This window comes from Mustela putorius, unplaced genomic scaffold (assembly GCF_011764305.1).
Source record: "Mustela putorius furo isolate JIRA1106 unplaced genomic scaffold, ASM1176430v1.1 tig00003976_pilon_pilon_pilon, whole genome shotgun sequence".
NCBI lineage: Eukaryota > Metazoa > Chordata > Mammalia > Carnivora > Mustelidae > Mustela > Mustela putorius.
In genome coordinates, this window is record NW_025422118.1 from 5,086,072 (window position 1) to 5,113,334 (window position 27,263).

The 27,263-nt window shown below is 46.4% G+C and overlaps 2 protein-coding genes across 2 annotated transcripts; both read left to right on the forward strand.

Moving 5' to 3' along the window:
• Nucleotides 1-53: 53 nt before the first annotated feature.
• LSM1 (LSM1 homolog, mRNA degradation associated) lies at nt 54-11,174 on the forward strand. Its single transcript, XM_004758227.3, has 4 exons — nt 54-503; nt 5,452-5,520; nt 6,847-6,962; nt 10,648-11,174. The coding sequence occupies exons 1-4, from the start codon at nt 458-460 to the stop codon at nt 10,816-10,818; spliced, it is 402 nt and encodes a 133-aa protein (XP_004758284.1). The 5' UTR covers nt 54-457; the 3' UTR covers nt 10,819-11,174.
• Nucleotides 11,175-21,181: 10,007 nt separating this feature from the next.
• STAR (steroidogenic acute regulatory protein) lies at nt 21,182-26,738 on the forward strand. Its single transcript, XM_004758232.3, has 7 exons — nt 21,182-21,409; nt 22,518-22,631; nt 22,924-23,051; nt 24,323-24,481; nt 24,642-24,826; nt 25,413-25,506; nt 25,990-26,738. The coding sequence occupies exons 1-7, from the start codon at nt 21,346-21,348 to the stop codon at nt 26,101-26,103; spliced, it is 858 nt and encodes a 285-aa protein (XP_004758289.1). The 5' UTR covers nt 21,182-21,345; the 3' UTR covers nt 26,104-26,738.
• The last annotated feature ends 525 nt before the right edge of the window (nt 26,739-27,263 follow it).

The following is a 27,263-nucleotide window of genomic DNA, read 5'->3' on the forward strand; positions in this document are numbered from 1 at the left end:
AAAGGGGTCGGCCGACAACAGCCAATCCCAAGCCCGGTCCCGCCCCTTGGGCTGCCGCGTCTGAGAGTTGAAGGACGGAGTTCCGTGACTCGGAGGTCTGGGAAGCAAGAAGACACGCGGCAGCACCGTGTTTCTTAAAAGGGAGAATACATTTTCCTTACCATCTAGTCAGTCTAGATTCCTCTTCCCCTTTTATCGGGGATGGGGAATGGGTGTCCCGGGACCGCACGGCAGCCCCGCCTCTTCCTGAGGATGGGCACGTGATACCGGAAGTGGGTGGGAATAATATGGAGGCGTTTCCGGCAGGCCCCGGCTGCTGAAAGCCGGGGCAGACGTGCTGCTCCCGGTCCGGGTTCTTGTCCCGGTCCCGCCCAGGCGGCGACTGAGGTTTGAGAAAGGAGGTGTCGGACGCGCTGGCCCACCGCCGCTGTACACTGCAGCCTTATCTCAGCTCAAAATGAACTATATGCCTGGCACCGCCAGCCTCATAGAGGACATCGACAGTGAGTAGCTCATGTCCTCTGGATGAAGTCTGGGGTGTGATCCTTCCTCCTGGGCGGGTACCTGTTCATGGGGAGCTTGTAGAATTGAGTCTGGGGCGGGCGGGGGGCTGTTTTTAGCACACTTCAGGGTGTTCGGCTTTGACATCCTCCACGTGAGTGAAGAGCCACAAGACACTCCGTTTGCCTGCCTTCTGTCCGACTACCTCTATCCTGCGTCTCGCCGCCTCCACCGGTCCCCGGGCGGATAAGCCACAAGCTGTAGAATTCATTCCTGCTTTGGAGGGACGCGGCTGCTAATACTCAAACTTGAGAGTTGCCCCTCCCTACGTCCACTATCTCCCACCTGCAATATATCGACGTACCTGGTTGTTACTCGTGGGTGAATGAGAATAGTTAAAGAAATGGTTCATTAAGGAACGAAAATTTTCAGATAACAGCTGTTGGACTTAATTGTCAGTAAACGTAGGTTTTATGCCATGTAGCCGTTTGCATTGCAGTCTTTAGCACTTTTAGGTTATGATGATAGAGATCACTGCCAGACAATGATACTGACTTTTCTGGAAAGCCTGAATCACTTCAAACCTATTTTTCTGTTCGACAGTTTTCTTTTACTTGTACTAAGAAGACTTCCCTTTTTCTAAACTCTCATCTGTGAATTATTCCTCAAGCAACATTTTCTAATCCTTTTAATCCTGTGGTCTGTCTCATTAATTTCTAATTGCTGCAGAATGGTTTACACAGTTCCAAACAAGTTACAACAATCACAGTTACTATGTATACAAATTTTAAAAGTGAGTCCGGTGGGGCACCTGGCTGGATCACACAGTAGAGCATGCAGGACTCTTGATCTCTGGATTGTGAGTTCAGCCCTTGGGTGTAGGGATTACTTAAAAATAAAATCCTCTAAAAAATAATAAGTGGGCACCTGGGTGGCCCAATTGGTTAAGCGGCTGCCTTTGGCTCCAGTTATGATCTCAGGGTCTTGGGATCAAGTCCCACATCTGGTGCCCTGCTATGCAGGAAGTCTGCTCTCCCCTCTCCCTGCTGCTCCCCCTGCTTGTACAGTCTTTCTCTGTGTCAAATACATAAAATCTTTAAAAATAATAGTAATAATAAAAAGTGAGGCTGTGATCATACTCTCTTTTTCTCATGGTCTGAAATCATTCTTTAAATCCAAATTAATGATTTTGCTATTGAAAGAAAATGTAGTGTGAACTGGACTATGTTTGTATATGAATAACAATTGCACAAGCCCATCTGTAATATGGTGGCTTTTTTCTTTTTTTAAGATTTTATTTATTTATTTATTTATTTGACAGACAGAGATCACAAGTAGGCAGAGAGGCAGGCAGAGAAAGAGGAGGAAGCAGGCTCCCCGCTGAGCAGAGAGCCCAGTGCGGGGCTCGATTCCAGGACCCTGAGATCATGACTTGAGCCAAAGGCAGAGGCTTTAACCCACTGAGCCACCCAGGTGCCCCATCTGTAGTATGTTATGAAATCTTCACTTTTAGTCATCTATGGATGCCGTTTTGCTCCCACCTCTCATTTTATGTATCTGAACTATGTGAGGCCCCTAATACATTCTGCCAGTCTACTAAAAATAATTTTTATTCTCAAACTTCTAACCACTTCTTTGTGGACTCCAAGCCTCCTTTACTGAGAAGTTTGAAACCATTTCTTACGCACCCTTCGCTGTCCCCCCAACCACACAAACTATTTCCTCTTATCTTCTCAATCTTTCTGCATATTCACCCATCCTCTCATCTGAGTAGGAAGTATTCCTCCCTTTCAGTCTGTGTCCTCTATTACTCTTTCTTCCCACTATTTCTTCCATTAATGCCCTTTTTCTCTCATATCATCTCTCTCTCCCTGGATCCTTCCCTTCATTCTTGTCCATCCATCTCGTACTTTTTTCAGTTATGTCTCCTCATCGAACTCCTATCCCGTTTTCATATCTTTACCACCAAACCTTTTGCATCCTCTCCATTTTGACTCTACTTCCTGGCCATCTACAGTAGACCTCCTCTGTTACTCCCGCAGTCTGAGTTTTGTTGTCATCACACTGCTGAAGCTGCATTCTTAAAACGCAGCAGTTTGATGCATTCTTCTGGGTTCTTCCCTGTCCTCTGCAATATTGCGATACTATTAACACTGGATTCGTAATTCTGCTCTCTTGATTTCTGCAGCACTGGACTTGCTGATTTTCTCACCTATCCAGCTCAATGTTCCCTAAAATAGGTGGCTCCTTGGGTCCTAACTTTGGTCTTCCTCTTTTTTTAAGATATATTTATTTAAGAGAGCATGTATGAGGTGAGTGTAGGGAGGTGGGGGCAGAGGGAGAGCGAGAATCCCAAGCAGACTTCCGTCTGAGCATGAAGCTCAATCCCAGGACCCTGAGATCATGATGTGAGATAAAATCAAGAGCCAGCCACTCAACCAACTGAGCCACCCAGGTACTCCATGCTTCTTTCTTTAAATCTCTAGGAGAGCTTCATGGACTTTAATGATTATATCACCTCTTCGTGGACTTATCCAAAATTGCTCTCATTCTGACCTCTTTGACATTCCAGTCTTACATTTCCAACTGCTTGTTGGCAGTGACCTGATCAGCACTTCAGAATCATAAATAGCTAATAATCTTCCACCTTAAGCTTCTTTTATTGCCAGCTTCTGGTGCATCATCCACCCTAACATGATGACTCAAAATTCCTACATGTGGGGGCGCCTAGGTCGTACAGGCAGTTAAGCATCTGACTCTTGGTTTCAGCTCAGATCATGATCTCAGGGTCACGAGATAGAGCCACATTGGGCTCAATGCAGAGTCTGCTTAGAATTTCTCTCTCCCGCTACAGTACACACCCCCACATTTGAGCACTGGCACAAGGTCTTGCTCTCTCTCCAATAAATAAGAAATCTTTAAAAAATTCCTGCATGTCCTTTACTCATTTCTTCAGCACCCCCACACACACACACACAGTCACACCCCACCTTTGCAGATTCCCATCACTTAGAACTACACGGTCTTAGGTCATCTGGGTGACAGTCTTTTAAAGTCCAACTCTTGGTCTCAGCTCAGGTCATGATCTCAGGGTCCTAGGATGAAATCCCGTTGTCTGGCGCGCCTGGGTGGCTCAGTGGGTTAAGCCTCTGCCTTCGGCTCAGGTCATGATCCCAGGGTGCTGGGTTCGAGCCCCGCATCGGGCTCTCTGCTCAGCGGGGAGCCTGCTTCCTCCTCTCTCTCTGCCTGCCTCTCTGCCTACTTGTGATCTCTGTCTGTCAAATAAATAAATAAAATCTTAAAAAAAAAAAAAAATCCCGTTGTCTGCATTTGTTTTGGTCTGCTTGAGGATTCTCTCTCTCCCTCTCCCTCTGCCCCTCCCCCTGTGAGTGTGCATGTCCTCTCTTTTTCTCTCTAAGATAAATATATATGTTTTTTTTTAATATTTTATTTATTTATTTGGCAGACAGAGATCACAAGTAGGCGAAGAGGCAGGCAGAGAGAGAGGAGGAAGCAGGCTCCCTGCTGAGCAGAGAGCCCGATGCGGGGCTCGATCCCAGGACATTGGGATCATGACCTGAGCCGAAGGCAGAGGCTTTAATCCACTGAGCCACCCAGGCGCCCCAGATAAATATATTTTTTAAAAAACAGTAGAACAACACCGTCTTAGTTCTTGCAACTCTCCCTTCTCATTGGCCTTAGTGTAGGTTTCCTCTTCATGTCTCACATTCTGCTCTCCCTTTTCTGCCCGTTCAGTCTTCAGTGTTTTCTTGTAAAGTATAATCCAAATTGAACCTGCTTCTGGTACTTTGGGGCTTCATAGCCTGTGACTTCCCTTTACATCCCCACCTTTTAGCCAAACATATGGATACATACCTGCCTTTTTCCCCTCTGCTTCCTAAATTACAGATTCCCCTTTCCCTTTCCCCGTCATTCATCCCAGAGGCCAAAAATTATCTTTTAAGGCTCAGCTCAGATACCTCCACCAGCTAGATAATTTCCCTTACATATAATTAAGATATGCTTTCTTGTTGTATTTAATTATAGTGCAAAGAAGGTTATAAATTCCTTCAGGGAAGAATCACTGTCTTATTTCTCTGTTATGTTTCTAGAATGTACTTTATGCATAGCATTAAAGAAATTAATGAATGAATTTTGCTAGCTATTCTGGTAACTGGCTTATTGTCATTCTTCAGTGTCAGCTCAAAGACACCTCTTCGGAGAGTTTTCCCCTAGTCACCCTCTCTTCTGTAGCTACCTTCCCTCTCTCTTCATCATGTTATCCTGCTATTTTGTTTATTATTCCATTGTACTAATCACAGTAGGTCGTTCGTGTGTGTGTGTGTTTGTGTGTGTGTGTTTACTTGTTTGCCTTTCTCCACCAGGAATGTAAGTTGATATGGTTGGTGACTTTGTGAGCTTTCTTCCCTACTGTATATCTAAGCCCCAGACCATTGCTCTCAATAAATATTAATTGAATTTTTGCTCTAGCTTACTATCAGCATCCTCATTCATCTGTTGGAGGCATTGTTTTTATTTAAAACCTTCCCTGCTCCCAAAGTGTGAAATAGAAGCTCTTCTATAAGTTGAGAGGAAAATAATTCTAATATTAAGATCATATAGGTCATCTAGACTAAATTTCTCAATTTGTGTATATAGTAACTGACATGACACTGGGAGGGTTTAACTGCTAACATCAGCATCTAGAGCTGGGAGTCAGACTTCCAGGCTGCTCACCCAGTCTTTTGCCCACTCTGCCACCACGGGAATCTTCTCATCTAAACCACAGGATGCCTTGGTCCTCCCTCTAATTTCCTAGTAAACTGTGCCTTAAATACTTTGGAAGAAGTGGTAGAGCTTAACCTGCTGTTAACTTTGTTTTATTGTTAATCCTGTAAACTCAATGAAGCTAACAGTGCTCACTTTTTAAATATTTTTTCCTCTCCCCAGAAAAGCATTTGGTCCTGCTTCGAGATGGAAGGACGCTCATAGGTTTTTTAAGAAGCATTGATCAATTTGGTATGTACTAGTTACAGACTTCTCTGTAGTGAACAGCTGCTGTTGTATGTTTGTGTTATGTCATGTTGAAATTTATTTATCTGCAAATTTTTCAAGTGTCTGGCATAATGGCATACTGTTTGGAGTCATTACATCATTGTTTTCTGTTTTATGATTAAGTGATTCAAAGCTAATATTTACAAGCTTGTATTTCTAAAACTGGTTTTCCCTAGAACATTTGATTAGTGTTTTGGACTTTTTTTATTTTCCCCAGTAGAGGGAGCCAAATGATAGGCATAAACTCAGTCCACTGAAAAAGCTGCTCATTTATACATTGGCTTGGGTGCGACTACTCTTCAAAGCAGTTCCTGCACTGAAGGTAATCCCTCCCTGTCCAATGAAAGCTGGGTAGTAGAAGGCATTTCCTGAAGCATTTTTGGGGTCCCAACTTTCGGTTCAAGATTTTACACTTTAGGGATACATCAGACTCGGAGAATCTCAGTCTTTGTTTTGCATCTTGCATTTTTCTATATAGAGATCTATATTTGCTTCTGTTTCAAGGAACTTCTCAGTTCATAACAACATTTGTTGGACATCTGCTAGTGGATTTCAACATAATTGAAATGCCTAGAGAAATTACAGAAGATAGCATAGATACAAACCAAGACAAATAGTACCAATTTATAAAAGAAAAATAATTATTCTTAAAAGACTGGGGTTCTGAATCTTAAGTCAGGTTTGTCCTTTGGGGGAAAAGTAGCAAATCCTGACTTTATTGTCAGATTACCAGGTATTGTTATCTGACAAAGTAAAAAAAGAGGTTTTTGTGTATCATAATCGCTGGATACCTGCACTGGGTTATGTGAATCTTAAGTACTGAAACAAAGTTAAATCTTTGGTAAATCATCATATATACATACTCACGCAACATAGAAAAACTGCTTTTTGTTTAAAAAAAAAAAAAGTTTCCAACTCTGCAGTTTTTTAGGTTCTAGAGTCTTCCAAGTGCCCTGCCCTTTTATATTTTCTTCTAGTCATGTCAGTATTCACAATCTCACTGATGTAAAGGAATTTAATTTTTGTAACTGATTCCCACCATCATTCATGCATTAGTGCAACATAATCCCCAATATTCTCTTTTTACAGTTGTTTAGAAGTCTCACAAGTGGTGTGTCTTAATAAAACAGGGGAAGACTGTTTAAAATTTTAGCTTTTCCCAGAATTAGAAAGTTTGGAAATCATGTTCAGTGAAATCTTTTCTACTCAAAATAACTGATTATTTGAGTTATGGACCTTTACCCAATAATTTGAACTAAATATCTTTGTTTCTTCCCTGTGCACTTATAGCTAATTTAGTGCTACATCAGACTGTGGAGCGTATTCATGTGGGCAAAAAATACGGTGATATTCCTCGAGGGATTTTTGTGGTCAGAGGAGAAAATGTTGTCCTACTAGGAGAAATAGTAAGTGAAAACCGTTAAGCTGCTGTGGGTCTTGATAATCATACTAGTCAGGTTTCTTTTTGCCTTTTCAAGAGGAAAAAATATATTTTCCACATGGCACCCAGCTTCTCACAGAAACCACCACATCAGTTTAGGAAAGCTACAGGTATAAAAGGAAAACTACAGAGAATAATTAACTTTGTTTCAGTGCCTCTTGGCATTTTAAACATTTTGATCCCATTAGCAGCAAAGCATCATTGATTTTACCTGATGTAGAAGTAGCATACTGTACAAACATGTTCATCAATATATTATTTCTTCTATCTTTAATAGTAGAAAGTTGAAAAACTTAATAACAAACAGATGAATAATTCAATAAAGTATGATTTATACACACTGGAATATTTTGCAGTCATTTAAACAATTGGTTATAAGTAGGTTTTCATGACAGAGCTAATGAGCAAGGCTGGGAGGAAAAAACACATTGGATATACATCGTGATGTCCTGTTTTTTAAAGGGGGAAGGGGAAGGAACGAAGGGGGCTGTAGGAGAAGCCTTTCTGTTACCTCTTGAGAACGGAGCTCAGTCTCACTTGGATCCTTAGCTCACAGCCAAAGAGGATACCTCAGTATGCCAGGGAGACCAGTTGGCAGGTGAAAAGTTAAGTCTTCTAAAGTGTTTAGGGGTGTGTGTGTGTGTACATACATAACCATGCATATACACAATATACATTTATTTAGGCATACACACAAACACACACACTATTAGAAAACTAGATAGCTAATAGAAGTGCTCTGACTTTTTGGGGGCGGGGGGCTTTTTAGGTTTTTATTTTAGTTACAGTTAGTTAATATACAATAGTTTTTTTTGTTGTTTAAGATTTTATTTTCAAGTAATTTCTACATCCAACATGGGGCTCGGACTCAACCCCAAGATCAAGAATCGCATGCTCCTCCAGCTGAATCAGCCAGGCACCCCAGCATACAGTGTTATGTTAGTTTCAGGTGTACAGTATAATGATTCTCAGACATTTTTAAAAGAAGATAAAACTTGATTTCATGTTTTACATAAAATATTTACTTAAAAAGAAAAATACCTTATTAAAACCTTTGGCTTTGCTTCTGATTATTGGGTTTGCCAGGAGTATCGAACTAAAAAGTTTTGGTGTTTGCTTTTATCCTTTTCTGTCTTGTTTGTAAAGATTTCAGTATAGTTTCTCAATAGCTAACTGCATCTTAAATCAGGTTTACAGAAGTCTTTGGAGTGGAGTGGTTTGGTCTATAGTGACTTTTAACATGAAGTTGTTTGAGAAAGTAAGGAGATAATCTGCCAGGGTCCGGTTGGCCTGGAGACCTCTAGCTGAAACACTAGCAATGACAAATCAATACTGTCAGTAACAGCATTGCTACGTGCTGCTATGAAATGGAGGAAATATTTTTTTCTAATTTTTAAAGTGTTTTTGCGATGGGTATTTTTGGTTCAGTAGATCGTTTTTTGCATGTTTCAGCGGTAGAAGTTAATCTCGTTGTAATACACAGAGGCTGAAACACAGCACTGTGGTACCATGAGGTGTGGGGAGTGGCGTGAGCAAATGACTAAAGTGCCCTGCCGGTATATGAAGAGGGGCTGACCCATCTCTGGATAGTAGAAGTAGGAGTGATTATTTTTCCTTTGTTTATGCTTTTCTTAATTTTCAAAGAGGAAACACGACTTTGCTCTCAGGAGAAAAGATTTAACTTAAAATATTTACACATACTCTGCTTCACTTTTATAGTCGTGGACACCACAAAAATGCTGTGTGTGCCATTGCATTGGCACATGTGGGCCCTCATCTACGTGGTACACATATAGATGAGGAGGAGGGAACTTGCACTTGGTCTTGAGAAAGAAAAAGTTTGTGGAGAAAATACTCATATCTGTTAATGGTTTGGATACTGCAGAATTTTTACAGTGGTACCACTAAAGCCTTGTGGTTTGGGAGTGCTTATACAGCTCTATGATTAATGGTCAGTGTGATGAAATTAAGTATCAGCCCCAGAGAAACTCATACCCAGAAACCAATTCAGGGCTGTAAACATCTTTTGTTTAGGAAGTCCCTGGATTCTGCCTCAAGGATGGTGATGCACACAGCCTTAAGTAATAAGACTGATTGTTGGGAATTGGCATCATTAGAACCACATGACTAGCCTGATGAGTAACATATTGAAAACTAGGCAGTACACCACGCTAAGAACATTATCTTCCCTTCAGCTGCTACCCATGGATTGTGAGGGTGGATTATTCTTGATTAGATATATTTCGCCTGGTTCAGCTAACATTTCAGCCAAGGCAGGACTTGCTTATGTAATTTGTGTGGCTTTCATTCCAACCTCTCTGGTGAAAATCTTCCCCCTGATGTCCCTGTCTGTGGGTTCTGAGGTCTTGGCAGCACATGGCGTGTTAGTACCCAGTGGAGGGTGCAGCGTCTGGAAGGTTTGTGTATATGTTGATGCCTTCCCAGAATTTTATAATCGAAAACCATAGAGGAAGATAAATAAGAATACCCTGTATATATAATCTTTCCATTTTACAGAAACAAGAATAGTACCTATATGTTCATTTTAAGGAGAATAAGTTGAATCTGGATAGTGAGATACTTTTATAGCAAGGTTCTGCATTATAAGATTAGTTATCAGATATTTATCAGGTGTTCAGATCTAAAAATATTAAGAATAGGGGCACCTGGGTGGCTTAGTTGGTTGAGCATCCAACTCTTGATCTCAGCTCAGGTGTTGATGTCAGCATTGTGAGTTTGAGCCCCACATTGGGCTCTACACTGGGTGTGGAGCCTACATTAAAAAGCATATGCCCGAGTGAGTGAAAAAATTACAGTTAATATTTGCATTGTAGGATTTTTTTAAGTCAATATATACATGGAAAAATTAGAAGGCTATTCACCAAAATATTGTTCCATACTGGAATTATGGGTAATTAAAAAATTTTTTTTCTGTTTGTCCATTTTCTAAATTTCATACAGTGAGCATGTATTTTTAAAATAAGAGAAAAAAAATTTTTTTCAAACCAAAATATAAAGATATATATTGGAGCCAAACTGGTTTAGTAACCTAATTGGTTTACTGAGGTTTTCTCTAGTAAATTTGTTACCATTAGAGGGGCAAAGAATCTTGCATTATAATTTAAAGACTCCTAGTTAATGGAACAGAGGGACAGTTTTTTGTCTTTGGGTGGGGGGTGCTTCTTTGAATCAGTGTTCTCTACCTCCTTAGTCAGCCACAACTGTCCTTTTTAAGCTGACTTTGATAATATAAAAATATAAAACTTATATAAAGCCATCTTGGTCTCAGTAACTTCTTTCTTGGATCCTTTGGGGTTGGGGAAAGAGCTGTTCATATGTATATACATATATATGTATAATTATTGTTTAAGAAAAACAATCCTTGAGTAATGTAGGACTTCAGGTAACTTAAAGTTTATGAGACACACTAATACTTCTCCCTGTTACCAAATTCACATAAGTATATGTTCTGGGTGGTGTTGCCAGCCACTCCTGGCAGCCACTCTGTCCCCAGGAGAAGGCTATTTCAGCCCTGTCACAATTATAAAAAATAACCCAAGCCCGACCCAGGAATCCATTTGCATAAAGGTCTGTAATGTTTTCTATTCTCAATGGTCAGTTGAGGCTTTTCAACCCTGCTTCTTTTGTAGGACTTGGAAAAGGAGAGTGACACACCCCTCCAGCAAGTGTCTATTGAAGAAATCCTAGAAGAACAAAGGGTAGAACAGCAGACCAAGCAGGAAGCCGAGAAGCTGAAAGTTCAAGCTCTGAAGGATCGGGGTCTCTCCATTCCTCGGGCAGATACTCTTGATGAGTATTAAGTCACCTGCTCGGAGGCTATTGCTCTTGGGGAGCAGGGGCTGTCACCCAATGAAAGTGACATCTGGTCACCTTACACATTTGACTAGAGACTAGAGTTTTGGAAAGTCCTTTTTATTTTGAATTCTTTCACATGTGCAACATGAAGAAAACACGTGGCTTTTTTTTTTCCTTTTTAATGACAAAAATCATGGTTAAAAAAAAAAATCAGTGGCAAGGACTCCTTTCACATACCACTGTGGAGCAGGCAACTACTTCTTTATATTGCTCTTCGTGTCCCCAAATTAGCGTTCACAGAAGACATTCTTCATTTACTTGTAAATAAAATAAAAGTCTCAAAACTTGTGTTATTTCCTAAGTTGAGTTGCCTCCAGTGAATAGATAAAATTAAGTTTCTGCTCCCAAAGGTATAAGCTGTCCACACACCAGGATCTCTCCCTTCTGTGACAATTCCAAGTTGCTAGTTACTTACGAAGGAATATTTTCATTCTAAATATCTTGCAGGCCCTCCCCCTCTCCCCTTTTCATGTTTTGGTCTGGTAAGAAAAACACATTTTCAGGCTTGAGGAAGGAGCTTTCAGTCAAGTTTTGCAGTTACCAGTGGTACCAGAAGCCTCCGTTTTGAGAAACCGCATCGCATCACAGCTATATTGGCTGGTCCTGCTTCGGCAGCAGGTGCTCCAAACTCTGCATGAGATCCAGCACTTAAGTTAACACAGAGATGGACAAGACTCATCACCCACCTTTGAAAAGCATGTGTGACTTTAATCACAAGAAGATACTGCAGGCCATCAGAATTACATTCGTTTTCCTGAGCACCACTCTTTCAGAACATCTGACACCTCCAAGGAATTTGGTTCACTGTAGGATCTTGTTTTTTTCCAACCTCCTTCAAACAACTCCAAATGCATTAGCGAGAGTTACGGTTTGTGAGGAAAAGGGACCTCATTTTCACAATAGAATTTCCTACCTTCACACGGGAAACAAAAGCAAAAATGAACTTTTGGGACTTCATCAAGATAAAGAGCTGCACAGCAAAGCAAACAGTCAACAAAACAAAGAGGCAACCCACAGAATGGGAGAAGGTATTCACAAACGACACTACAGACAAAGGGCTGATATCCAAGATCTATAAAGAACTCAAACTCAACGCCCAAATACATAAGTCAAAAAATGGGCAGGAGACATAGCAGACACTTCTCCAAAGAAGACATACTAATGGCTAACAGACACATGAAAAGATGTTCATCATCCGTAGCTATCAGGGAGATTCAAATCAAAATCACATTGAGAAACCTTACATCATTGGGATGGCAAAAATCGGCAAGGCAAGAAACAATGAATGTTGGAGAAGCTGTGGAGAAAGGGGACCCTCGTACACTGTTGGTGGGAATGCAAGTTGGTGCAGCCACTTGGGAAAACAGTGTGGAGTTTTCTCAAAAAATTAAAAATAGAGCTACCCTATGACGCAGCAATTGCACTACTAGGTATTTACCCCAAAGGTACAGATGTAGTAAAAAGAAGGGTCATCTGTAACCCAATGTTCATAGCACCAATGGCAACGATAACCAAAGTGTGAAAAGAGCTGAGATGGGGGCGCCTGGGTGGCTCAGTGGGTTAAAGCCTCTGCCTTCAGCTCAGGTCGTGATCCCAGGATCCTGGGATGGAGCTCCGCATGGGCTCTCTGCTCAGCAGGGAGCCTGCTTCCTCCTCTCTCTCTCTCTGCCTGCCTCTCTGCCTACTTGTGATCTCTGTCTCAAATAAATAAATAAATAAATAAATAAAAAGAGCTGAGATGGCCTTCAACAGACAAATAGATAAAGAAGATATGGTCCATATATGCAATGGAATAGTACTCAGCCATCGGAAAGGATGAATCCCCAACTTTTCCATCAACATGGATGGGACTGGAGGAGATTATGCTGAGTGAAATAAGTCAAACAGAGAAGGTCAGTTATCATATGGTTTCACTTATTTGTGGAACATAAGGAATAGCGTGGAGGACATTAGGAGAAGGAAGGGGAAAATGAAGCAGAGAATATCGGAGTGGGAGACAAACCATGACAGACTATGGACTCTGGGAAACAAACAGGATTTTAGAAGGGAGAGAGGTGGGGGGATGGGTGAGCCCATTGATGGGGATTAAGGATTGCATGGAGCACGGGGTGTTCTATGCAAACAATGCATCATGGAACACTACATCAAAAACTAATGATGTACGGTTTGGTGACTAACATAACACAGTAAAAGAAAAAAGATATATATGATCTTCGGGAAAAAAAAAAAAAAGAATCCCAGCCTTAGTAAGTTTTGATCCTTGCTTTCTCACCTCTGTCACCCAGGCAGCAGCTAAGAATTAGACACAAACGGTGAAACCGGACTGCTAGCTTCCTTCCATCTCCAGCTGCTTGGCACAATGGCTTGCCCCCAGCTCTGCCCGGCCCAGTCTTTTTACCGGTACTGATATCTGGTGCTGCTTCTCCTGGCCCATTGCTGGCACTCTTCTTCCATTATTAGATTTTAGACTCCTCAGTTCACACTTTTCTATTATCTTTAATCGTCTCTTCCACCAGTGGTTCCCATACGACTGCTCTCTAGGGAGACAAGTAAGGATGGCCTGCCAAAGCCCTTTTCCTGTCCGTCTTTATTCTAATAAAATTGTATACAAAAGGGTATCTTTTTCTCCTCTAGCTGTTCTTTTTCCTTTTCCTTGGCTCTTGACCTTATATTACATGCTCTTAGCTAATTTAAACCACAGCTTTGCAGCACCTGGTGGGCTCAGTTGAGCATCTGCCTTGGGCTCAGGTCATGATCCCACATCTGAGCTCCCTGCTCAGTGGGGCGTCTGCTTCTTCCCCCCCCCTCCTCTCTCACTCACTCTCAAATAAATAAAGTGTCTTTAAATAAACAAATCACAGCCTTCCCCAGCTGTGATAAGCTCCTAACAGGCCCTGGATACTCAGTAGGGCCAGATAGTCTCACAATGTCCATGGTGCAGGGCTTTTCAGGGAAGCCACGTCCACGTGAATCCCAGGCGTATTACACAGAGGGGAAGATGGCTGAAAGTGGTCTTGTTTTGCTCACGTGAGGAGGGGCTGGCGGGCTCAGGCAGAGACAGTACAGATAGTAGACACACCGGGCCACCTCTAGTCTCAGCCATGCATGAACCTCATGACGACACTGCCCAGCTCAAGAGCCAATCCCGGGAATTGCAGCGGGGAGAAACAACTAGAGGCGAGGCAGTTAAGGAACAGTTCCACACCTCCATTCTCCCCCCAAAACAAGTTAGGCATATCTCCGTACCTGTGGAGCATCTTTCACCTTTCAAAAGGCCTGCTACAAGAGCAGCTCCATGCAACTTCCTTTCCCATTAGGAGCCAGGATTCCCACTGAGGTACACAGAAGGCATCCTGGCCGCAGACGTTGCAGGCCAGAGCCCCAGTGCCTAAACAGTCCTCCGGCTTTAAAGGAAGGCCAAGCCTGCTCGTAATCAAGGGAAGAGGAGCAACAAAGAGTAGTCTGAGCGGTCGCCTTGGAGGTAACATGAGCTGAGCAGGAATGTCATCCATGATAAAAGCTCATGTGCAGGGGTGCCTGGGTGGCTCAGTAGGTTAAAGCCTCTGATTTTGGCTCGGGTCATGATTCCAGAGTCCTGGGATCGAGCCCCACATCGGGATCTCTGCTCAGCAGGGAGCCTGCTTCCTCCTCTCTCTCTCTCTCTCTCTCTCTCTGCCTGCCTCTCTGCCTATGTAATCTCTGTGTGTCAAATAAATAAATAAATCTTTAAAAAAAAAAAAAAAGCTCATGTGCACACACACTCTACCAAAGCAATTGGTTCCTAAAGGTGACCCTTGACAACACAGGGTTTAGGGATGCCAGCCCCCCTACACAGTCAGAAATTCCTATGTAACTCCTGACTCCCCAAAATCTTAACTAAGAGCCTACTGTTGACTGAAAGTCTTGCCCATAACATAAACAACTGATTAACATGGGGGCACCCGTGTGGCTCAGTCAGTTGGGCAGCCGGCTCTTGGTTTCTGCTCCAGTCATGATCTCAGGGTCCTGCGATCCAGCCCTGCACTGGGATTGATCCCTGCATCGTGGGGCTCTCTATGCTCAGCAAGGAATCAGCTTGAGGATTCTCTCTCCCTCTCCCTCTGCCCCTCCTTTCTGCCCTTCTCTGAAATCATCTTTTAAAAAGTCATAAGAGAAAATACATTTACAGTACAATACTGTATTTATCAAAATACGCCCCTGTAAGTGTACTTGCGCAGTTCAAACACATGCTGTTCAAGGACCGACTGTACCTTAAATCCAAGAGAGGTCAGGTCTTTGCTGGTAAGACTGAACATGAAAATAACTGGACCCGCCAAGCAACCAACAGGATTAATTAGTAGAGATCATTGGGTTGAATGTGGAGATGTCCTTCGCTGCAGACAGATGTCCAGGTGTGTAGAGTGGAGATACTTGGTATAAAAACGTCTGGAAAAGCATCCCAGGGAAATATGGGGGTGGGGGTGGGGGAGGACTTGTCAGGGGTGCTGGAAGGAAAGAACATAGTCTTTAGCCTGTTTTCTCCCAACTGCAGTGCCCCCCATCTTACAGATCACCCTCCGGCACTACCACCCCCCAATAAGGAGAGCAAGAGCTGGCTTCTGAGAACTAAGCAGCTCTTGTATCCAGTTAAGTGAACCAAGATCGAAAGTAACTTTTACTATCCCCTTCCCAACATCTTCTAGCCTGAAAGAATTAGAATACCGGCTCCAGGAAATGGAATGTATCCGTTGTTCATCTGGCTGGGTGCACTTCGGCAGGACTCCCCTACCGGCCTCCTCCTGGGTTCTGCCTGGGCTCCCTCGAAGCAGAGGATGAAATCAAGTTCTTTTCTTTCCTCCTACCTCATTTCACTGCTCTGCCTCTTTCCCATACTCAGCCTATACTGTACCCATTCTCCTTTTTTAAAAAGATGTTTTTCGGGGTGCATGGGTGGCTCAGTCCGCATTAAGTGTCTGCCTTCAGCTCACGTAATGGTCCCAGGACGGAGTCCCACATTGGGGGTGGGGTGGAAAAAAAAAATCTCTGCTCAGCAGGGAGTCTGCTTTTCCCTCTGACCCTCCCCCTTCTCATGCTTGCTCTCTTTCTCTCTCTCTCTCTCTCTCAAATCAACAAATAAAATCTTTTTTTAAAAAAGTGTTTTTCCTAACTCTAGCCATTCAGTAGTTGCTACAACTTGGCTGGGAATGGCCACAGATGCTGCTGCTCTGGGCAGCCAACTAGCCCATAGCAAGGACAAAAAGGAAGAGCAAGGACTCAATGTATCTCAAGGTCAGGTATCCAGATGGCCTGGGAATTTATCTGTAAGACCAGATTTTGTTGATGTACAATTTATACACAGTAAAACCTCCTCTTTCAATGCACAGCTCTATGAGTTCACAACTGCCTACAGTTATGTGCCCACCACACCTGCCCCTTTGAATTTAACTTCTCTCTCCTTCCTGGCCCCTGGCAACCACTGACCTGTTTCCTGTTGCTATAGTGTATGTTGGCAACTAATACAAAATTTTCTTAAAATACTGTACAGGTTAAAAAAAAATTCTGGAAGGTTAAATTCAGCCCACCCGTGTTCCATTTATTCTTCTGGTTTAGGCTATTCCAAAAGGCAGAAAACTTTGTGTACCCTGCCCAGGTACAAGAGATCTCCAGGCAAGGAGACCTAAAGCCCGGCTTACCTGCAGAGATGGAGAGTGAAGGGGAACACGAAACAAAATATAATCTGAGAAAGTCATTCATCGCCCTAAGTTTGTTGATGACCACTATATGCCAGGATTGACAGGCTATGAGAGGCAACACTTGGTACCAGTTTCCAGAGAGAAACACGAGGGTTGGTTTTTGTTTTTGTTTTGTTTTTTAAGATTTATATATCCAGTTATACACAATTAATGAATTATTGCACATTACATCAAAACTAATGATGTACTAGAAGTTGGCTAATTGAATTTTTTTTAAATTTTTTAAAGAAATTGTATAGCAGTCTATATTTTTTCTTTAAGATTTTGTTTATTTATGGGGCGCCTGGGTGGCTCAGTGGGTTAAGCCGCTGCCTTCGGCTCGGGTCATGATCCCAGGGTCCTGGGATCAAGTCCCGCTTCGGGTTCTCTGCTCAGCGGGGAGCCTGCTTCCTCCTCTCTCTCTGCCTGCCTCTCTGTCTGCTTGTGATTTCTCTGTCAAATAAATAAATAAAATCTTTAAAAAAAAATGTACTCTAAAGCGAGGTAATCCATAATCACCTCAAGTCTGATGACTCAAACTTGCCTTAACTTTCTGCTGCCTCCTCACAATGCCACCTTGGGAGGAAAACACTGCGTACTTTCCATCCTAAATGGATGGAAAGCAGTCCAGGATTTGCCCTCCCCTCCAGGCTGACCACCTTTCAGAGATGGAAGAAAATCAGTATTTATTGAGAATGTGTGCAGTACCAGCCTCTTACGCTTTCCGAACATTTATTAAACATTGATGTGGTTATGAATTATCTAGCACTGTGCTGAGCACGAGGGGTTTAAAAACTTGCAAAGGATCCAAGTTCTCATGGAGTTTACAGGTCCTTACGGAGCTATGGACATGCAAAAAAGGGGGACCTGCATGTGTGGGGACACGGAGTATATAAAAAACCTCTATCCCAGGGCACTTGGGTGGCTCAGTAGGTTAGACATCTGCCTTCACCTCAGGTGCTGATCCCGAGGTCCTGGGCTCAAGCTCCAAGTCAGGCTTCCCACTCTGCAGGGAGCCTGCTTCTCCCTCTCCCTCTGCTTCTGCCCCTGCTTGTGCCCTCTCTCTCAAATCATTAAATTTAAGAAAATCTTAAACACAAAACCTCTGTGTCTTTCTTCCAATCTTGCTGAGAACCTAAAGCTGCCCTAAAATAGTAGTATTTTTAAAAAGGGGTGTGTGGGAGTGAGGGGCGGGAGGGACAGTGGTCTTCCTGATACTGTGATACACTTTTATCAAGGGGGCCCACAGGAAAAAGTACTGGATTCTAGTTAAAGAGCAGAGCAAGGTGGGGGCCCAGGGGAGGGCTTGAGGGCAGGTGATGCTGTGAGTTACCTGTGAGTTACCTGGACTAGAAGAGGGTGTGTACGGGGCAGACAGCCCGCAGGCCCCAGAGAAGACAGCCAGGGTGGGAGACACTGGAGGACCCAGAGACTGGGCTAAGAGGTCTGGACTTTCTCTTTTGAGCTCCTGGTGTATTGTCACCTGATGGCAGCCTTCCCAGCACCCTGAGAGGGTCACACAAAGGAAAAGAAAAGGACAATATACCCCCATTTCATGGATCAGGAAGTTCAAATGGAAGCAGCGAGTGGCTGGGAATCTCGAAGCAAGAGACAGATGGGGGACCTGGGAACCCACTGCAGTGTAACACCCGTGTCTTCCACTCCCCAGCCTCCCCACATGGCCAGCCCAGCCTCTCAGGTCGCGACGCACCCCCCACCCCTGCCGCACACCTCCTCTGAGCCAGGGACCCAGACAGCTCAGCCCAGCACTGCAGGGGAATCTTCCCGTACCCCCCAACCCCGTACTCCACCTCCCACCAGTCCTTACCCTGCTATGGAGCAACCCTCGGATCCTTTCTCTGGGCTGCTGGCCAGACGCTCTTCCCGGAACACACACCCCATCCTCGATCTCAAACCCAGCAGCTCCTAACTGCACTTTCCATGCTCTGGCTCAAATGTCCCTTCCTCCCAGAAGTCTTCCTTCCCACTCTGCGCTCCCCCTGCATGGTGAGGCCCTCTGTACTTCCAAACTCCCTCCTGGGCTCCCCTGCTCTCCTCCACGGCCACATGGTTCATTTTCCCTCGTGAGGGCAGAGCGTCCACACAGTGGACACTCAACAAGGGGGTGTTGAAGGAATGAGGGCTCCCAAACCTGGCCTCTCGCCCCCGCCCACCCCCACCCACCACTCTGCATCGTCTGAGCCCGACCTCTGGTCGCCTTTCTCCCTGGCCTGGCTTGGCCACCCAGTCTCCTCCCTTGGGGCCTCTGTCCTCCTCAAAAAGCAAAGCCAGACACAAATGACATCCAGAGCCAGAGGAAGTTCCAAACCTGTGTCTCCCCACCTTACTGCTCAGAGGGACGGTGAGAGTTAACTGCTCATTGGTCCTGGAAAGGATGAAGAAGGGACTACGAAGGCCTTGGCCTTGGGGGAGGTCACCAGCACCCCTCCCTGAGTCAGTGGCAGCGCTGACATCAGCAGCAGCTGATGCTCGAGTCCGCCATCTCCTGCCCCAACTCCTCCCTGCTTACGGTGGCCAGAACTCTCCCCAGGATGGCAACAGCAGGGCCTTGAACATTATCTGCGTGGACTGTCCCATAATAACCCCCTCCCGCTCCCCACCACCTCCACTGAGGGGCACATGTGCTTGAGGGCGCACGTGTCCCTGTGAGGAGAAGCCAGGGGTAGCTGCCACCCAGCCTTCCCAGCTTGCCCTCTGCACCTTCTCTTGCAGCCGTGAAAGGTTCAGGCCTCCCATGCCTCCGCTGGGGCCTCTCCCTTTGGTGCTGTCTCCTCTGGGACTCTGCCGAGGCTGGAAACAAAGCCTGCAGGCTAGTTTCCTCAGCCAAAGAAAGAGTTACACCCCCCCACCTCCCGCAGCTGGTCACCCCATAGAGAAGGAGCATGAGTCTGCTCTGGGTCCTGCCTGTGGCTGAGTGTGGGGGAGAGAGGGGAGTGGACACGGCGCCTGCCTCAGGGAGGAACAGTCCCATGGAAGAGACAAGAAAACACACACAAACCATTATACAAATCGGGACCCCACACGATGTACCCCGCCAGTGGCAGTGATAGTAAGAATGGGAGACAGGGGAACAAGCCGTTCCAGAGGGTTGGGGGGGTCGAGGAAGGCTTCCCGGAGGAAGAGGGCCCACAGTGGGCCTTGAGAAATGGGCCGAGGGATCTCTAGGCAGCCACTGCTCAGAGAGGAGCCCGGGACAAGGACCCCTGGATTGCTGGACCCTTTCCACTGCTCATGAGGGGCTGATGGAGGGCGGTGGGGGGACTCACTCTGTTCTGCTGGGCGCTGGGTGCTGGGCACCGGCGGCTCTGAGCTCCCATCCCTTTCATCCTCCCTGTAGTGAAAGAGACAGCAAGAGCCAGTGGGGGTCTGCGACTGCTCCCCACCTCGGACGCCTCCCCTACCTGCCACCTCCCGTCCACCAGAACTTTCTCACAAAGAAGGCAGGCCCTGGGCCAGGGGCCACGTAGTGTGATTCTCTTGACCCCCAATATTCTTGCTGGGTGAATCTCGCTTAAAAAGCAACCTCAAGTTCAATCTTTTTTTCTTTTTTAAAGATTTTACTTATTTATTGATTTGAAGGAGAGAGACGGAAATAGCTACAGAGAGCATGAGCAGACAGGAGAGGGAGAAGCAGGCTCTCCGCGGAGCAGGGAGCCCGATGTGGGAGCTCCATCTCAGGACCCCAAGACCATGACCCGAGCCAAAGGCAGACACTTAAGATTCAACCGACAGAGCCAGGTGCCCCCTTAAGTTCAATATTAAAGGGAAAAGAGTTTGTTAGAGACCAGGGCAATGCTTCTCAATGAGTACCATGCAGTTCACAGGATACCTGTGTAGCAACCACCTGGGAATTTTTATTAAATACAAGCTTTAGGGCCTCAATTCTAGACCTGTTAAACTTGAGAGTTTCTGAGGCTGAGGGCCGAAAATCTGCATTTTATTTTTTTATTTTTAAAAAATATTTTGTTTATTGGGGTAGCTGGGTGGCTCAGTCAGTTAAGCATCTGCCTTTGGCTCTCAGGGTCCTGAGATCAAGCCCCACATCAAGCTCCCTGCTCAGTGGGGAGCCCGCTTCTCCCTCTCCCTCTGCCTGCTGCTTCCCGTTTGTGCTCTTTGTCATAAATAAATAGATCTTTAAAAAAATATTTTGTTTATTTATTTGACAAAGATGGAGAAAGCGTGAGTAAGAGCGGGAGAAGGAGAGGGAGAAGCAGACTCCACACTGAGCACAGGACCCCAGAATCCTGACCTAAGCCGCGGGCAGATGCTTAACTGAGCCCCCCAGGCACCCCCAGAAACCTGCATTTTAAACAGTACACCCACATGCTCTTTGAAAACCAGTCGGAGAGCGTGTGCTTTCTTCCAAAGGGCCTTGACCTCAGCGGCTGCTTTTTCTCCTCGCTCCATCCACTGCTCCTTCGGCGCCCGCCTCCGGGCTCCTGTCTCTGCACCCTCCTTCAGGCTCCCCGCAAGTGGCCAAAACCACAGTGTGAGGCAATCCCTCTACCCTTGACCCCTTCCTTCGCACAGCGAGCGGTGGCTTTTTTTTTATCTCCGGATGATGAAGTACAGCCTTCAGCTGGGGGGCATTTAAGACGCAGAACCCTTGGCTGGTCCCCAGCCACAGCTGCAGGACCTAGAGGCAGACCTTGACAGCCTCAGTGGAGGCAGGAGAAGCCGAGGCAACAGCAGCAGGGGCCACAGCACCGCGCCCCTGCCTCTCCCCACTGCCTGGACACCATGCTTCTGGCCACATTCAAGCTATGTGCTGGGAGCTCCTACAGACACTTGCACAACATGAAGGGTGAGCTCCCTGGCCTCTGGGGTGGCCCCGTGCTGACCCAGAGCACTCGGGCAGTGTGGTTGTGTGCGACTGGGAGTGGGGGAGGGAGCCGGCTGCTCAGGCGCTGATCCCACTTGGGCCTCCTGTTGGGGGAACCTGCACAGGTCTCTTTCCTTCTGGACCGCCCTGTTTCCCAGGAACAGCTGGGCTGGATTCTAAGACGCCTGTGTCCCTCCCAGAGTCTGTCACTTCTGCCCTTCTCTCCAGGGCTCCAATCTTTCCTGAGCTCTTCTGACTTTGCCTGGATTGGCCCCAAGGATACCAGGAAGGACTGAGCCACAGTGCAGGGGTGGGAGTGAGCCTTGAGTCCAGCAAGCAGTACTGGGAAGCCCATGCAGAGAAGAGCAAAGTGAAGAGAGAAAGTGGAAAGCTGGAAGTCTGGTTAGATTGTACAAAGAGGAGGCAGAACTGGTTACCCAAGTCTGATTTTATAGAGCTAATCAAGACCTAGGGTTATCTGAGTCAATCCCCTGCAGTTGTTGAAGGGTGCACAGACCAACTTAAAGTGCTTCCCAATTACACCGGGTGGAGCGGGCTTCTGTTTCCGTGGAAGCTGTGCTTGGAATCCCTGCACCAGCCCTAGACCAACAAGCCTCACCGCTCAGCTCACCGTGCTCAACGCCAAGCTCACCGTGCTCAACCCCAAGGACATATTGAGCAGTTACTCCTGCAAAGGACCCCAGCTGCTCACAGCAACACAGACTACAGGGGATGGGGGGGGGTCTTTGATTCTCCTCCTGCAGCAGATTTTTTCTAGTTAGACGAAGCTTCTTTCGGCTCCGGTAACCAACCCAACCCCCCCCCTCCCCCAGTCCAGGCAGGATGAGGCCTGGCCAGCCCAGCCCAGAGGGAAGGTTGACTCTGGCCCCCGGATGCAGCCTGGCTGCCAGAGTAAGGGCCCTGGACAGGGAGTCAACCTGGCACTAATTTAGGTCCCCACTAGGGATCTGTGTTCCTGAGCAAGTCACCTCCCTCTCCCAGTGTTTCCTCATCTGTGGCAAGGAACCCAGTGGTCCCTCTCTAAGGGCGTTTCTCGATCCTAGGCAACAATTTGCTCCCCTCTCTGCAGGGCTGAGGCAGCAAGCTGTGCTGGCCATTGGCCAGGAGCTGAACCGGAGGGCACTGGGGGGCCCGACCCCGGGTGCGTGGATCAGCCAGGTTCGGCGCCGGAGCTCTCTGCTTGGTAAGTGCTGAGGCTTCAGGCTCCTGCCAGCGGCAAATTCCCTCCAGCACCCTCACCTTCCCCTAACCCTAAGCTGGCCTTTCTCACTCACTTTGAGAGTTCCTGGAGTTCCTCAAGGCCAGACCCCCTGTTGGCTGCAGCTTTGTGTTTAACTTCACCTGCAGAGGGGACCCTCTGGCTTTGGCCTTGGCTCTTCAGAGGAATGAGCAGATCCAGATGGAAGGGATGGAAGCCGTGGGTGGGGGAGGCCAGGGAAACCGAGCAAGCTAGGTCTCTCCTTGGCTGTGTACAGGTTCACGGCTGGAAGACACCCTCTATAGCGACCAGGAGCTGGCCTATATCCGGCAGGGCGAGGAGGCCATGCAGAAGGCCTTGGGCATCCTCAGCAACCAGGAGGGCTGGAAGAAAGAGAACCAGCAGGTAAGTGTGGGCCTGGAGGAACCCACGCTCCTCACCGTTCCACTGCCATCCTTAAGGCCTCAGGATGCCTTTCTCATGCAGCAGGTGGTTTTAATCTGAAAATTCTCCTTTCCCAAGAATACATCCTCAGATACTCCCCTGGCCCCTCAGAGACATCCTGGAGACTCGAGTTTGGGAAACACTGTTCTGGGATCCTTTGTTACCTTCCAAACACATCGTATGCCGCATCTGGCAGAGACCATGCAGTGGGAGTTCTGCATGCGTTAGAGGCCTGCACCAGCCTGGGTCAGAAGTGCCGGGGCCAGGGCGTGATGTTGGGGCTGATCAACCTGCAGGGCTCATCTGGGTTCAGCCACAAAGGAACTGCACGAGAATACAGATGGCCCGAGGCCTTCTGGGTTTCTGGGCTCCTGAGCACTGCATCCTGACAGGGAACCAGTAATAGGCATGTGTTCAAGGCCAGGGGCTCTACTGAGACTCTGGTGGCTCTGCCGTCTTCCAGAAACTTCTATGCTGCCTGTTGCCCTAAGTTCAGGTAAACCCACTCCTTCTTCAAGTTCTGAGTTAGCAGACTCCTGGTTTGGGAGTCAGGAAATCTGAGATGCAGGCCCCGCAATGGCCTAAGGCTAAGGGTCTCTGGGCCTACAGCTTTCCGTTGTAAAATAAGGTATTGGACTGAACATCTCTCCTTTTTTTTTTTTTTTAATTTTTATTTATTTGACAGATACCACAAGCAGGCAGAGAGGCAGGCAGAGAAAGAAAGGGGGAGGCAAGCTCCTCGCCAAGCAGAGAGCCCGATGCGGGGCTCGATCCCAGGATCCCGGGATCATGACCTGAGACAAAGGCAGAGGCTTTAACCCACTGAGACACCCAGGTGCCCCTGAAAACCTCTTTTAAGCTCCCACCCGACATTGGGTGCGTGTGATTAGCTGGTTGTGGACCAGGCTCTCCCACTCCCAGGTTTGTCTCGCTCAGCAGCTTTGTGCTTCTGAGTCAAGCAGAGCCTTTTCATTTGGACCTGCCTACGCCCATCAAAACTTACCACTAAGAAAAGAGGGTCCAGGAGCGGGCAGGTTACCTCTCAAGGCTTTAGCAGATGTTCGAGGCTCGCAGCAAGAAAGATTACCGTCTTAATCAGAAGTGCTGTTAGGCTTCTTCATGCTTAGCTCAGACTTCTTTCCTGCCTTGCCTGCCTTGACGGTCTGTGGGCCTTAAGCGAGAGATATTTTTCTCTGACCTTTTTCCTGAACCTCCTCTTTTGTCCCTGACAGACGAACGGGGACAAAGTGCTGAGTAAAGTGGTCCCAGATGTGGGCAAGGTGTTCCGGCTGGAGGTGGTGGTGGACCAGCCCATGGAGAGGCTCTATGAAGAGCTCGTGGAACACATGGAGGCAATGGGAGAATGGAACCCGAATGTCAAGGAGATCAAGGTGAGGAGAGTCCAGATTTGGGGGTGGGGGGAAGTGGGAGGGTAGGGCCGGAACCCTGGGAGCTCAGTCAGAAAGCTACGCAAAGAAGCTACAAGCTGTGAGTGGTGCCTTTGCCCCAGCACTGGGTGAGTGGTAACTCTGACTCCCTGTGGCCTACTAGGTCCTGCAGAGGATTGGAAAGGACACAGTCATCACCCACGAGTTGGCTGCAGAAGCAGCAGGAAACCTGGTGGGGCCCCGTGATTTTGTGAGCGTGCGTTGTGCCAAGCGCCGTGGGTCCACCTGTGTGCTGGCTGGCATGGCCACACATTTTGGGGAGATGCCCGAGCAGAAAGGTGTCATCAGGTAATACTTGCAATCCCTCTTGGAACATAGGCTTGTGGGATGCACCGCCAAGTGTGTGATGAATCCTCAGCTCCAAGAAACCAGGCCTTGATCTCTACCTTCAGCTTCCTGTTACATGGAAATATTATTTTTCCATAGCAGGGGAGGAAGACAAGTTTGGCCCCACATAGCCACTTTGTCCCGAACTTCCCAGGAAATTTAAGCACCTAAATAATTTTCTAGAACACTTAGGGTTGAGGTTTAGCTGGTGTGTTCAGGTACAACCCTACTGGTGATCAAAATGTAATCCATATTACTCAGAACACAGCTGCTACCCCCATTTTCCAGGGGCACCAGCCACTGCCCTGGACACTTTCTCTGGCATCAGCAATTTAAAGGCACCACGGGAGGCTGCCAGGCTCCAGGTCCACCCAACATGTGTTCTGATGATCTGGCAACCATGCCAACCTTTACATATCACCCTTGGCAAACAATATTTCTGAGATTGGGAAAAGGCAAGGTAATAGGGAAGTGTGGCTAGTAGAACCGGTCAGCATAAAGAATTCTGCACGGTCCTCCTGACTTTACTTCTCTCTTCATTTGCCAGAGGTGAGCATGGTCCCACGTGCATGGTGCTCCATCCCCTGGCTGAAAGTCCCTCCAAGACCAAACTCACCTGGCTGCTCAGCATTGACCTCAAGGTGAGGGGTACAAGAGAGCTCAGTGTGCAGGTGGTGGGGAGGAAAACTGGCTCTCACCCTCCCACATTACCCCAAAAGGAACAGGAAAAACCCTCTTCCGTTTTTAGACAGGCTGTTGGAGGGAAGAGGCTTGAGTAATGACCTGTTATTCCATCATCTCAAAAGCCTGTAATAGCTTCTCTCCCTTTTACCTCTTGTGTCGCATTTCAACTCTGCAGTTATCAATTTGGAAAGAAGAAACGTAGGCCCCACAAGATATGGTCGCTAGCTCAGCGTCACACAGCTGGGATGAGAGCCGTTCTGTGCTTCTTACACTGTCGGGACAGCAGGGCAGTAATGCAGTCTTCCTGGTCGACCCCAAGGTCACCCCCATAAACAGAGCTGGAAGACCAAGCCCTAAGCAACTCATGTTTGTGATAGGATACAGAGGTTTCTACAGTGGAACATTACCCATGAGATGGCCTAATTCTTCTTCTTCTCTAGGGATGGCTGCCAAAGACCATCATCAACCAGGTCTTATCACAGACTCAGGTGGATTTTGCCAACCACCTGCGCAAGCACCTGGAGTCCAGCCCTGCTCCTGAAGCCAGGTGTTAAGGACCAGCCTGCTTCTTCCAACTGTCCCTAGCTGCACTGGCTTGCACGCTCATCGGGAAGATCCCTGCTAGAAGCCTACAAGTCTGTCTAAGATCTTCATCTGGGACTGTGGGATGGGGTGGGAGTGTATTTCCAGTAGGATACTGGGACTCTGATTGGTCAAATTTTACAACTAAGAAAATGGGGACAAGGCTTTTTAAGAGAAAGAGCTTTCTAACTTCATTCGGGGATTAGCTGCGAAATGAAGGTTAAGGGACCCCAAATATTTGTAAGACTTCTTTTTGGGCCCTTACACTTCTATTAAAAACATCTTTAAAATGGTACTGATACAGGGTGCGAGGGTGCTAAACACAACGACTGGGGCCTTGTGTTTTATGGGCTCATGAGCTCCATTCCTCATAGGTCATGTGTGTGGATGCAGCGGGGTTTGACAAAAGGGACTCCAGCAACCCTCTGTTCCTCTACCAAATAAGTAGCAAGCAGCACCAAAGATCAGCAACTCCCCACAGCGGGTGCCCTCAAGAAATGTAGTCTAAGTTTTCTTGATTGAAAAAATGCAGAAAGCTAATTAATTCCATTCTCCTATTTTTCCCATGAGCACCAGTCAGAATAAAGACTCATAACCGACACAAAAACTTCAGTCTCTACCGGTTTGTTTAAAAATTCTTTTTAAAAAAATCATTCTAGTAAACTGCAACTTTTTGATAAAGGAGTCCTGGACAAAGGTTTTTTTTTTTTTTTTAAAGATGTTATTTGAAAGAGAGACAGAGAGAGCACAAGCGGGGGAGAGGGCCATAGGAAGAAGGATAAGCAGACCCCCAGTTCATGACCTGAGCAGAAGCTGGACAAAGATTTTAATGAAACTAGATCCCATAGCTCACTAGAAGGAAAAACTACTGGGCACTTAGGTCACTCAATTATTTAAAATCTGTTATCAGGATCTTTCATAAGGGTTTAATTTCCATGATAAGGACAAACCTAAATCAATTCTTGAAAGAACTCTAGAACTGGTGGCTGATGGATGAGTACTGGAAGAGGATTCTGACTGAGGATTTTTATTTACTGACTTAAAAGATAGAACAGAGGGACGCCTGGGTGGCTCAGTTGGTTAAGCATCTGTCTTCGGCTCAGGTCATAATCCCAGGGTCCTGGGATGGAGT

What these genes read in the sequence shown, in the direction of transcription:
- LSM1 (XM_004758227.3), top strand. Translation starts at nt 458, where the DNA reads ATGAACTATATGCCTGGCACCGCCAGCCTCATAGAGGACATCGACA. An exon ending in AAGAAGCATTGATCAATTTG is followed by an intron (nt 5,521 to 6,846) that starts GTATGTACTAGT and finishes GTGCACTTATAG; the next exon opens with CTAATTTAGTGCTACATCAG. An exon ending in TTGTCCTACTAGGAGAAATA is followed by an intron (nt 6,963 to 10,647) that starts GTAAGTGAAAAC and finishes CTTCTTTTGTAG; the next exon opens with GACTTGGAAAAGGAGAGTGA.
- STAR (XM_004758232.3), top strand. Translation starts at nt 21,346, where the DNA reads ATGCTTCTGGCCACATTCAAGCTATGTGCTGGGAGCTCCTACAGACAC. An exon ending in ACACTTGCACAACATGAAGG is followed by an intron (nt 21,410 to 22,517) that starts GTGAGCTCCCTG and finishes CCCTCTCTGCAG; the next exon opens with GGCTGAGGCAGCAAGCTGTG. An exon ending in GAGCAGAAAGGTGTCATCAG is followed by an intron (nt 24,827 to 25,412) that starts GTAATACTTGCA and finishes TTCATTTGCCAG; the next exon opens with AGGTGAGCATGGTCCCACGT.